Source organism: Pinus tabuliformis, chromosome 9, assembly GCF_031772625.1.
Source record: "Pinus tabuliformis cultivar Carrire ecotype Pingquan chromosome 9, CPIR1, whole genome shotgun sequence".
Lineage (NCBI taxonomy): Eukaryota > Viridiplantae > Streptophyta > Pinopsida > Pinales > Pinaceae > Pinus > Pinus tabuliformis.
In genome coordinates this window covers 849023717-849037110 of record NC_142307.1, presented here as the reverse complement: position 1 = coordinate 849037110, position 13394 = coordinate 849023717, and the positions used below count along the sequence as shown (strand labels likewise).

Below are 13394 nucleotides of genomic sequence, written 5' to 3'. Positions count from 1 at the left end.
GATGGAGATTGCTACTTTTAGGGCATAGGATTATGAACAGATGTATCATATGTCGAAGCCCGTGATCACCATGGAGACTTCCTTCAGCATACCTAGCAGTAATTCCAACTCTAGAGATATCTTGAAGAACTGGGTGAAGGAGCCGACTAAATTCAGGATGACACCCAACCATGCCTATAAGATGGAGATACTGCAGAATGTGTATCAATACTTGGTCATCTTTTCATGTCGTCTGTATGGCCAAGAAAGAATGAAAACCTTCCCACAGAGTTGGGTGATCGTGTTGGACCAACTAGCTAGAGAAGGAAAAGCATGCAACTAGTTCGACATGTTGGCTCACCAGCTGAAGGAACATGTAACAAGGGCTCGACAGCTGCCCAAAGGTATGCAAGTAAAAATCTACATGTTCACCTATATCTTGGATGCAATCTGTGCCCGTCAGGAGTTTTCGGGATTGAAGTGGGCATGGACATCGGTGGATACCTCTGTGAACACTTATTGTAAGATGTTGTCTGAATGCAGCTTTAGAGAAGTTATAACACAACTGTCCAATCATTTTGTCACTCCAGTTTACAAGATGATATTCGAACAGGATCCACCCTACATGTCGAAGGCAACAATGGAGGCACTGACCGACATAGTTGATTGGTATGCCTCATTGTCTGGCACCTTCACATGGATGTACAACATGGAGAAGCCTCTGCATGTTCTACCGAATTTTTCCTTGGAAAAATTCGTCATCTAGGAAGTATCATATCACATCTCGGCAGGATTATTAGCTAGGCTGCACCAGAAGAAGAATGCACCTTGGCTCACTCTTCCGTTGCGGATCATGTTATACGAGATATGGAATTTCAAGCATGTGGATGTCGAAGCAGAGGAGATGAAGAAATATCCATTCAATGCCCAGAGTTACAACTCGTATGACCCACATTGTCTTGTGAAAGACCAATGCATGAGAGTACAGTTTAATTGGATCCATGGTGCATGTCATTGGGCAAAGGAAGACCCATGGAGATATTGTTATATCTTCTCCAAAACTAATGAACTGGTCGGCCTCGTTGTGGAATGGGTAGCGAAGCAACATCCTGGAGAACACTAGAAGCAGCATCCCATAGAACACCAAAAGTAGCAGTAGCAGAGGTAAATATACCAGTGCGTGACAAGGGCAAGAGGAAGATTGTCGACAACATGGAGGAAGAGCAAAGATGTAAGTTCTAAGAATACCCACTTGTGCAGAAAGAAGCTTTGACAATAGAGGTGAAGAGGCAACAATGTGACAAGAGGAACGTGCAAAGGCAGACAGAAAAATGGAGAATGGAGGAAACAGAGAAGGAGTTGCTTGAGTTGAAGGAGCAACTCCGAAAGGAACAAGAGCTACGCAGACAGAAGAAGGAAGCACAACAACAATAGGTACAATAGGGGGCTCAACATGCACAAACAGATGAAACTACATCCGTACAGGTAGTAGACTCATCAAAACAACTGGCATCAAGCAAATAGGGTGAATAGTCGCAAGAGCAAGACTTCGCTCATGAGATAGAGAAAGCACTTGAACAAATGGATATGGATATGGAGCAACAGGAGTTAGAGCAAGATATCGACCTCATGCCTAATCACTAAGAGGTCGACCTGCTAGCTTCACCGCATCCAGAAGAGGAGAAAGTCCCAAGCGACCAAGGAGACACTGAAATCCTTGGAGATTAGTCAGAAGGAGAGATGCACAACATCTCATTCGACAAGTCCCAACATAGAGTTGTGCAATCTTGCAGAGTGTCGACTCCGGATGATCATACATCTCCTGCACAGTTTGAGGAATGAGTGATCATGTCTGACATACGCAAACATCTAGCAGCATTGGCCGATGCTACCAGAGCATATACCGAAGCCACTAGCTCGAGTGTTTGCTTCTTGATAGCTGAGAATGAGCGAATGGCTAAGGAGCTACAGATGGCCAAGCAGGGAGGAGAATTTGTTACAGCATCTACCTGAGCAGAGTTGAAGAAGGCAATATTGGATGAAGTATTTTCCCTTGACATGGTCATGCAGGTGTTATATTCCAAGTTTAGTACCATGCATAAGGCAGTTGTCCATCTCAACAGTTAGCAGTAGCGATGTGCTAGGAGAGCACGTATCTTGTCAAACGTACATGTTGCTGTTGATTACATGCAAACATGGACAATGAGATACAAGGGAGCCCCATTACACTTGCCTAAGATGATGAAGCCCAAAGTGGTCGAGCTGAAGGTATGCATCCAGAGTCAGATTCAGAACTATAAATATCTCACACAGCTCATCACTATTATATAGGTTTCCCATGCACGGGTATTCAATAGTATGGATGTTGTTGTGTGCACACATGTGATTCCATCTATCGGGACACTCACCCAGGTGAAGACAAAGTCACAAGTATGATTGGAGCTTGACTCGTACTTTAACGAGTTGATGCGCATAGCCGCCAACCCGGACTTGGTGATCAGCGCAGACACCATACACAAGTATGTTGTTGGTCCAACTGCACTCAAGATAATGATGCGCATGCTATTAGACGAGTTGGACAGAGGAGCCCGAGCAGTGTACCCATATACTATGGAGGCAAGAGTTCATTTCTAGAAAGATGCCACCTTAGAGTACACAGACACCATCGTGGACTACCGAGCTTGACATCAATTCACTACTATCAACCACTATGAGGATGTCGAAGAGCTGGTCTTCTGACAATTGTCCGAGCCATAGTGATGTCTTGCATGGCTTGCTCAAGCCTATTTTGTCTCACATGGGTACATGTGCAGATTGTATGTAATGTCTTGTTAAGCGTAAGTTCTAGTGTCGATAGTTGGATGTAACAGTCATAGGGTAGATGAAGAGTCATGAGGGTACATGAACTATCACAAAGGGGAATGTCAAGGACCACCCCACCCTTTGCTATATATAGTCCCTCATAAATCATTGTATAGGCTTTTGGTCATCCAAGCTTCCAATAGGAGTATCTTAGAGAAAGCTTGGATAGTATTGTAACAAGTCTTGGCTTCTCCATTGCACAGAGCTAGTATATATCTTTGGAGAAGTAGGGTCTTGTGGCTGTAACATTCCCCTATTGAGGCTAGTGGGTGGACATGGATGTATTGTATGACCGAAACTTACACCATCACATTTTCATGCATATGTTGTTATTGTAGTTGGACTATTTTGGCTTCTTTAGCAATGTATGTTATTTAACTTATGCATTTGTGTATGAACTATTTTGTATGCAATTGTATGAGTCTTGTTGTGGACGTGTTGTTGGTTTAACCATCACTTTGGATACCTTGCTACCTTTCTTTCCAGCCGGTGATGCATCTTTGCTCGTGTGCTCCCTTCCAATCTGAGTACTATTACAGGTTGCGAAGGGGCACACTCACCCCACTTTCTGTGTGTTAGAGCCGTTCATGCACCTTCCTTGACTCGCCGCAGCTGTCACACCCTTGCTACCAACATGGACATCTCACTTGCCTCTATGTGAAATCGTGGTCAAGGTGATACTGTACGACCCACTACTGGGACTCCTACACCAAACGATCTGAGGTCTAATTGGGACTTCTTACAGGGAAGATCCCCTGACATGTTGGTGGGTCCAACACTGTCAATAGTCGGTAAACATGCTTTCAAGGACACCCACATCCAATATTATAGCTTTCAGAACTTTTATGCACATGGATCATTTCACCGATGATGCATATAGAAAAACATACACAAAAGATGAGGAATTTGAGGACGTATTTTAGAAGTTATAGTGTTAGAGTCATGCAGAAAATGGTGAAATAAAGCTAACTATCATTTCTAGAATGGGTTACTCTATAGGTTGCAAGCTAGAAAGTATTTATGTTCCTAAAAGTGAGCAATTGTAGCTTCATAAAGGGGCTCACACCTCCAAGGTTGTAGGACATTTTGGTGTTGGGAAGATAGTCGCCAACTTATATAGGTATGTGGATTGGCCTAGAATGCAAGAAGATGTAGCAAAATACATTAGAGAATGTATACTTTGTTTTAAAAGTAATCCCACTAATAGGAAATAGTGTCTATACCATCAATCACCTATACCCTTGTGCCTTTGGGAAAGCATTTCGATGGAATTTTTAGGAAATTAAAAAAAAAACAAAAAGGGACATGTCTTCCTACTTGTGGTAGTTGATAAGTTTAGAAAGATGTTCCCTCTCATGATTTGTAAAAATACCATAAAAGGACAAGTAGAAAGAAACTTATTTTTCGAATAGGTCTGGGTACCCTTTATTGTACTAAGAAGCATCATTTTAGATAGTGACACTAGACTTCTCAGTGTAATTTGCACTATCTTGTGGTAGAAGATGGACATGAAGTTGAAGAGTCTATGACATTCCATCCATAGATAGATGGATAGACACATTCAATAGGATATTGGTCCAAATTTTTAGGGGTTACAATTAGAACCATTTGAAGAAATAGAATGAAAATCTAATCTACATATAGAACTCTTATAATAAACTAGAGCATAATTGTACTAGTAATTCACCTCTTGATTTTTTTTCTAGATATTTTCCACCCTCACCCTTGGATGTTATCTATGGAAAATGAGGATTAAGGGAGGAAATCGTAGGAGATACATTAAAAGTAGAAATATTTGTTGAGAAGATTATACAAATACATATACAAGTACAATATATATTGAAGAAGTGACAAAAAAGTATAAGGCCAAGCATGATGAACGTAGATTAGAGAAGATATTCATAGTGGGAAATAGAGTTTGGTTATAGTAGAACAAGGAAAGACTATAACACCATGGTAATAATATTAAGACTCTACAGTATGATCCTTTCAAGATATTTGAAAATGTTGGAGTTAATTCTTATAGACTCATTTTGCCCCCATACATGCACATTTACTCAGTAATGAATGTGGAGAATATCAAACTCTATGAGCCTTCCATGTTGGATTAGGAAGAACGTGTATTACCTTTCATAGAGGACTTGGAACCATATGCTCAGGTAGAGATGGAAAATGAAATAACTTTTTAGAAGAGGTCTAGGACTACAAGGCGGGGGTAGCATTACCTTTGATAGATTGGGTTGAAAGGGAAACTTCCAAGAAAATAAAAATGGTACTTAAGGGATAAGGTAGAGGAAACATTTTGTCACCTCATTGAATAAAGTTTTTTGGGACTAAAATCCCCCTTACATGAGGAGGTGTGATCTTGATAGTACCATCATATTATTTGTCATTTATCACAATGCTTTTAAAGTGGAAAGTTTTGGAGGAATCAACTTGTAGTGTTATTTTAGTGGTGCATCATAGTTTCAAGAATTGGGATCTGAAACCTTCTGGAACCATTTGAGGCATTAAAAACATTTTGGGGGGTCAAAACTTTTTCACTCTAGTGTTGGACATAAGAAATTGATCTATACAAAGATAAATTTCCAATCCTATAAGATAGCATCAATTGAAGTTCATATGAAAATGTCATTCCTACTATAAGTTGATCTACCATGTTGACCACCATTATATGAAAGCACACCACATAAACTATTATCACTCATGTATATTGATATATCCATGTGTGGACTTTTAAGAAGACTCTAGAAGACCCAATATTATAATTCTAGTTGAGGGTTAAGAGAGTCAAACCTTACCTCTAGTTGGATATCGTTTATGTTCAATGCCTAGCCACTAGGAGGTGTAGGGGTTTCATTATATGCTATTGTATTTTGTTCCATTATTGACTAGAGATATTGTGAGTGGAAATTTAGAGAGTAAAATAGAGGGCGTTAAGTTTCCGTAGCAATATTATAGGGCATAGTTATCAGGTAACTCCTTAGGGAGTACCTATTCTCTTGTAATTGAATATTTCCATACTAGAGAAAAGAGAACAAAGTAACCTCACCTTCTAGTTGGGTTTTCTCCATAACGCTTTCTCAAGGGGAAAATTGTGTATTTTTATTTTTTATTTTGTGCCCCCTTAAATGGGGAGGTATGATCTAGATTTGATAATTACGTTATTTTTCATCAATATGAATTATTTGAGAGTGTAAAAATTTGGAGGAACCAACTCTCAAGGTGCTTTTAATGGTGAGTCCCATTTTGGAGAATTGAGGTTTGAAACCTTTTGGAATCATTTGAGCCATTAAACAACATTTTTTGGGGGGTTAAAAATTTTCCACTGTAGTGTTGGACACAAGATATTGATCTACATTTCTAATTGTGCAAGGATAACATCAAAGCAAGCTAGTATGCAAAAATTTTCCTCCTACAAGTTGATCGTCTGTGTTGACCACTGTGGTATAAGTCGATGCTTCATCAACCCTCATTACTGATGCTCATTATGGGAAAAATAGTAAGCATAAAGAGCTACAATTCTTATTTTAGATTTTAAATTGCATAATATAATCAATCACTCCAATAAAGATGAATGGATTCTTGTATCATAATATTCATATCCATTAATTCAATTGAGATTTGATTGATGTTTTATACCAACATTCAAAAGTGTGGGTTTCGTCAAGTCTTTTCTTATGATTCAAGTAAAAGCTTGATTTAAAGAATGATGCTAGAACTCATGACATGGAAGGAGACATATGAGTTTCAATGAAAAGAGGGCCTCATATGCACAAATGAGCATGTGATTGGGACCAATGCATGTAAAAATAATGTATTAAGGCATAATCGAGAAATCATATGATAATTATAAGATATTATTTATTTTATATTAATAATTTAATTAAAATTAAATGATATCTATATATAATTTACTAAAATGTTCCATAAATTAGAGATTATAATTGACCACTTTTATCAAAATGAAATTTAAAATGTTCCATAAATGAGAGATTTTAATCTACAACTTTTATAATAATGAAATTTGAAAAAGAAACATAATACTGTCTCAATATAAAAATATAATTATAACAAGACAATTAAATAATTACATATTGTGTTTAAATATTTATTTCCAACCTACATATTTAAAAAACAATTTATTATATCTTGAGAATAAAGTAATTTATCATCATAATAATTATATAATTAAAAAATTAATAAAATGTGTTCATGCAATTTTTAAAATAATTATATGTTTCTAAAATTCAATTTCTTATTAAAAATAACATATTTCAATATACAACCATAAAATTATATAGGTTACTACTCATTTTTAAAATAAAATAAAATTAATTCAATATATTGTATTCCATAAATTAACTCAATATATTTTATTCTTGATTCACCATTATAAACCAATTATAATTTTATTTATATAAAAAATTATTTAAAAAATAATTAAAAAATTATTTAAAAAATAAAATGGTAAAGATACATTGTTTCTATGTATATTGAAAAATATTATTTATAAAATAATGCTTTAAATAAAATTGGATGATATGATTATTTAACAACTTCAATTATAATTTGACTACCATTTTATGATTTGACAAGCATAATATAGGTTAATGCTTCCTTGTACAACAAACTAATAGTTCACCGATGATATTTTAAATAAAATCATATTACATGATTATTGCGTAATTTAAATCACAATTTCCCTACCATTCTATGATTTGACAATCATAATGCATATTAGCATCCCGTTGTGATATGAAATCTATGGTAAAATCCCAATCCTTTTCACAAGGTGAATATGTAGATTCAACTTTTAATTTAGCTTTCAATAATTGATATTGTTGAAGCCTCTGTCTTGCATAATCCACAAAATCAAATTCTATATTGTTCACATGACTCTGCGTACAAAACAAACATAATAGTAAAATTGTAAGTCATGTGATGATACTAAGTTCATTAATACAAATAAAAAATAATTAATATTTAAAAAAATAAATTTAAACACTATTATTATTATAAAAGAAATTGTATATACAATACAAAATATTTATAAAAAAAATAACATGCTCTTAGTTATATTCAAGACCATATTAATTAAAGGGAAATAGGTGAAAGAGAAAATACCGAAATAAGACTCCATAAGCTCCAATGTATATGGCAGACCAGGGTATATTTTTCAATATATTCTAAAAGTTGCTCAACTTCGTTGTCTTTGATCGTTTGGCCTAAAGATACACGAAAAGAATTAAAAGAATTAAAAAATTAGTATGGGAAATAGAAACTTCAAACTTATTTTTTATATATACATTTTTAATTATTTTAATTTTAATCCTTTTATTTAAATCATAAAAATATGTAAATATTATTTTTTATTATATGTAAAATAAAAAATAAAAAAAATATATTTAGATATTAAAATTAAAATTGATATTTATAAATTGGGTGATAAATCATCCAATGGATACTTAGGACATGGGTGTTGAAGTTTTTAGTATAACCAGTCTTGGTTTAGCTATAGAGTTCATTTGTAGGTATTAGGCGATGAGGGATAGGATTGCAGGGGATTAGTTTTTTTGGGTGTGAATGAAGGCTTATTATTCAAGCCATTCCCTGCTCCTGGTCTGGTGTCGATTAATGTGAGCAATGTGTGGGATAATTTTGGTGATGTGCCCACTTCACTAGTGATTCAAAGCACCATATGAGACCCCAGATCGCATTGTGTTGTTGCGAACATGGAGAATTACGTGCTATTGAGGTGTGTGGTGGCTCACGACACTAGGATCGTCATCTAACTGTGTCTGGTGACAATATCCCTCGCTTTCAAGCAGGTAATTTCATTTGGTCTACCTATTCTTGGTTTCAATAATTTGTTTGCTCCATCTGGGTTGAGCCTGCTGTAGGCTCTGGTGTGGGTGCAGGAGTCTCTACTACTAGTAGTTTGTCCTTGAGGCCTTTGTTCATTGGTTGCACAATTCACTTGGTTTTACTGAACTCAAATTCTTGTTTTTCTGTTTTTGTATCCTAGTTTCTATCCTTTTGTGTTTGTGGAGGGAAGTGTGGGGAGGCCTAGCTCATTGAAAGCTCAAATTCATCAAGTAATAGCAGCAGTAGAATAATTAGCCAAAGATCACCACAATGATCACAACGAGGTTATTGGTTTTTTGAATGATAGCCAGCATAACCAATGGCATATAATATATCCATTAGTCTCCATTTACAAATGTCAAAAGTGGCTCTAGGAGCCATTAGACAACTTTGAAGGAAGAATGACACACATGGAAGCTCATGTACATGAAGCATTTTACCAACTTGGAGGTGGTGGCCCTTATAATCTAATTCTAGGTAATATGGATGTTTAATGATGATCGTAGGATGTATTTTTATTTTGGGACAATTTTGTTCTCCATTAACTTAAAAAAAAATTGGTATTTAAAAAAAATAATTCTAAATAATTATAATTATTTAAATTATAAATTAAATAACCATAAAAGCCTAAATTAACATATAAAAAAGATTTTTAATATCCTTACCTCAAAACCTTAATCCAAAAAATATAATATAATCATAAATTATAACTTAGTAAGTTAAAGACAACTCACCTGATGCATTTAAATATTCTTTTACAAATCTTTCACGTTCTTCAAGATCTGTAAAACACAAAATATTAATGTAATGTTAATTTAGTAATCAGAATAAAAAGAAATAATAGTTTCAAATATTTTGAGATGTTTTAATTTACTTTCAATAATAATTTATAAAATTAAAAGAAAATATATTAATAATAATTTCAAAAAAATAATGAAAAATTGAAAAAATAAATTAATAATAAAATAAAATAATATAAAATAAATTTCTATATTATAACCATTAAAATATGCATAACAAGTGAATAAAATTATAACTATGTAATACTCTATATACTATTAATTATATATTATATTAAACAATACCTGGATATTTGTTATAATCCAATATATGAGGTTGGTTTGAATGATAATTTCCAGCCATCTCACAAAAATGATTTGCTATATCAAATGCCACATAGTCATAACCGGAACAATCATAATCCTGCATAATGTTAAAAAAAATAATAGTTAGAAAAATATTAATAAATAAAATAAAAATTTATAATCAAATATATAAATGAAATATGAAAATAAAGTGAAAGAATATATAAGATATCTTTTATTTTTTATTTTTAAATAATTATATATCTAATTTTAATTATAAAAAAATACATTTAATTAAAATAAATAAAAATTAATTAATTTTTAAACCTTTAATATAAATTTAAAATAAAATAAAATAAAAATTCAAAATCCAACAACAATATAATAACTTACCTTTAATAAAATTCATAAATTATATAATAAATATATATAAAAAAACCTAATTATTAATTATAATAAAAATATATTATTTATAATATATTATGTTTTCAAATCTTACATAACACTAATGTTTTCAAAATTAACCTATTATCTAAAAGTAAAATATGACAAATCAGTTCAACAGGATAAAGTTAAAATTGTTTTTATTTCAAATTAAAAAAATTAATTGCACTTTATTTAGGACATAGGTTACATCTAAAATTTAAATTAAAACATTATCAAAAAGCAAAATAGGAAAAATCAGTTCAACTAGATAAAGTTAAAATTATCTTTATTCTATATTAAAAAAATTAATTGCAAATTTTAAAAATATCTCGGAATTTAACCAAAAAAAAATAGGAAAATCAGTTCAACTAGATAAAATTAAAATTGTCGTTATTTTATATTAAAAAAATTAATTGTAGATTTTAAAAATATCTAAGAATTTAAAGAATTTAACAAATAACAACCAGGTTTTAACAAGAAGGTTTAATAATTAACATAATTTTTTTATCAAATTTTGAAATTTTTCTAAAATTTAAAATCAAAATTAAATTTAACTTTCTATTCAAAATATTTCATAATCCCAAAAATAAAATTCGAAAACAAAAGGAAAGGAAAAGAGCCAACCTGAAGCATATCAACATAAAGGAATCAAGCTATGCATAGACCTAAGAAGAGCGCGTAATGTATTTACATAAAATAAATTAATCATTAATCTCAACCATGAAAAGAATGATACATCACGATATTCACATTATTAATTAATAGCTACGTGAGAAGTAACAATTTATTGATCAATTTCAAGGAACACTCACAATCAACGTCACAGATTTATCGTCATCATTAAACATGACATTAGCATACTGCAAGTCATTGTGACACAACCCAATTCTTTGATCCTCCGATAGCATCACTTCCAAATCACCGATCTCCTGTTCCAGACAGTCAAGCTGGAATTCGGCAACCTCGTTGTCGTGGCATACTTCCAATGCTTTACTCAACCAGTTCCTGGTTTTATAACAAATAACAAAGAATTTAGCAAATTTTCTCTGCAAAAACAGTGGGCGCTGCACAAGTTAATTTGATCGGGATCTGAGAACAAACCTGAGGCGCATCCAGAGCTTCGGCTCTCGGGGACCTGGTATGTCAAGATGATGAAACTCCCATAACTTTGCTGCTATTTTAGCGGATATTTCTGGATTTTTCAGATCAGGGGCTGACAGTGTCTAAAGCAGTGACGAAAATAAAACCAAAAAGCAAAAAGCAGTCAGAAATAAGTTTAAGTATAATTTACTATGTAAATTTAGTGTTTTTTCAAGTGTGGAATCTATTTATATATTTAAAAATACATTTTAAACTACTTAGATGCTCTAAAACTGTTTTTACTTGGCTAAGAGTTGGTGTCTTCGAAAGTAAGGAAACAAGGCAACAACTTAAGAGCCAGCTTGCCCCCTTACAAACCATAAATGGGAATTTCAGGTGATGTGATTTTCATTGAATAACAGTGATGAATCAACCTATGTTTGGGTATAACAAACAGTGAAGGAAACAGGTTAACTACCCAAAACCAAGAGGCATCATATAGGAGCAATCCATCACTAATTAACTACCAAAAACAAAAAGCATCAGATTATCTGGAATAAAAATAATGAATCAACCTACATTTACCTATAGCCGCAACATTAACTATCCCCCCGGCTGATTTTCACCACTGAATTACCATAAAATTTTCAACTGTGTTTAAAAAAAAATTGTAAATATAAAATATGAACTTTACCCTGGCATTGAGAAACTCCTCAATGCGACCGTTGGGGAAGGAAGCGAGGAGACGGGGTCCGTGGCCAAGCCTGGAAATGGACTCAAATGCCCGAATCTCATATTCCCGATCGAAAAACACATTCGCGCTCTCTGCTCCGTAGATTCGAACGAGTACCTTCCTGGGCTTCTCGTCCTCTCTGTTCTTCCAACTGCACAGGAAAATCTCATTCGTCATGCCCCCGCTGAGAGGCACGGTTTCCATCTCGTTTGCGCCGATGGCGTCCCCCCAACTGAGAGCGAGGGATTGCAAAGCGCTCTCGGCTTCTCTGGATAGCTTCCCTTTCCGGCTCTCTTCTTCCTGTGCGCAGAGCGCGCCACTCACGCATTGCACAGAGGCCATGGATAAAATGACAGACTGTGTATAACTCAGGGAAAAATGGATCGCGCAAAAGTCCAGAGAAGCACCAATGCGTTGCAGGAGAGGACGAAGGGCCATGAATTTAAATAGATGATGACGAAGCTGATGCTAACTGTAATTTTAACACTCTTATCCCATAATCGCGGAATCGATTCGCAGGAATTGCTTTCATACTTTTCAGATTCCATTTGTTGGCGAATTGTACCCTCGGGCCGAGAATTGACAAGGCTACTTCACTTTGAATTGTATTTTAAATATATATGTCGCGTGGGGCGGAGATTCTTGCGCTAAAGAAATTTGTAGTGTGAATTTGACCATGTGTCTGATCTAGGGTGTATAAATTTGATGACCACTAAGTAAATTTGTTAGGATTTTTTAACAAGTTGTTTTAAGTGTGATTTTTTGAAAGTTTTTTTGTCTAAAAATTTTGCAGGAATTTATTGAAATCACAAGTTTGATGGGTAATTCCTGGATAAATATCTATCTTTATAATAAATTAGTCAATAGTTTGGTGCAATTATGTGTAGTTATTATTTAAATAATTTTAAATATTTTATAAATTATGTTAAAAAAATTGAAAAATTTTCAAGTAAATGGTCAAATCTATTAATTATAATGTATCTTGAAGGGGCACAATAGATCTTACTTTTCAATTTCATACCTTGAATTTAAGGAGAACTTTTTAAATAATAATACAAGTTTGAAGGCTTTTTTAAATAAGAAATTGGGGGTTTGTAATATTTCAAGTAATAATAATATGGAGGCATGGATTTTGAAGAAATTCATAATCTTCTAAGGAAGAAGAATAGAGTTTTCTAGCAGACACACTCACCTAAAAAGCACAAACCCAATTGTGTTTAGATTCAAGTGTGAATGTAACTACAAGCCTTGGTAACCACACATTTAAGATTTCCATATCTAACAAGAAAGTATATTTGTTTTCTAATCAAATTAATAAATAAATCCATTTATAAAATCTGAGATTTATCACCAATGTGCCA

At 33.6% G+C, this 13394-nt stretch overlaps 1 protein-coding gene across 1 annotated transcript; it reads right to left on the bottom strand.

The window, feature by feature from the left end:
• Positions 1–7462: 7462 nt before the first annotated feature.
• LOC149151451 (putative choline kinase 2) lies at positions 7463–12480 on the bottom strand. The gene is made up of 7 exons (XM_089439516.1): positions 11995–12480; positions 11322–11443; positions 11033–11225; positions 9795–9912; positions 9444–9491; positions 7969–8069; positions 7463–7742 (listed from the first exon to the last, which is right to left on the bottom strand). The coding sequence occupies exons 1-7, from the start codon at positions 12469–12471 to the stop codon at positions 7548–7550; spliced, it is 1254 nt and encodes a 417-aa protein (XP_089295642.1). The 5' UTR covers positions 12472–12480; the 3' UTR covers positions 7463–7547.
• Between the last annotated feature and the right edge of the window lie 914 nt (positions 12481–13394).

What these genes read in the sequence shown, in the direction of transcription:
- LOC149151451 (XM_089439516.1), bottom strand. Translation starts at nt 12,471, where the DNA reads ATGGCCCTTCGTCCTCTCCTGCAACGCATTGGTGCTTCTCTGGACTTT. An exon ending in GGATTATAACAAATATCCAG is followed by an intron (nt 9,492 to 9,794) that starts GTATTGTTTAAT and finishes TGTGTTTTACAG; the next exon opens with ATCTTGAAGAACGTGAAAGA. An exon ending in GCTTATGGAGTCTTATTTCG is followed by an intron (nt 7,743 to 7,968) that starts GTATTTTCTCTT and finishes TTTTGTACGCAG; the next exon opens with AGTCATGTGAACAATATAGA.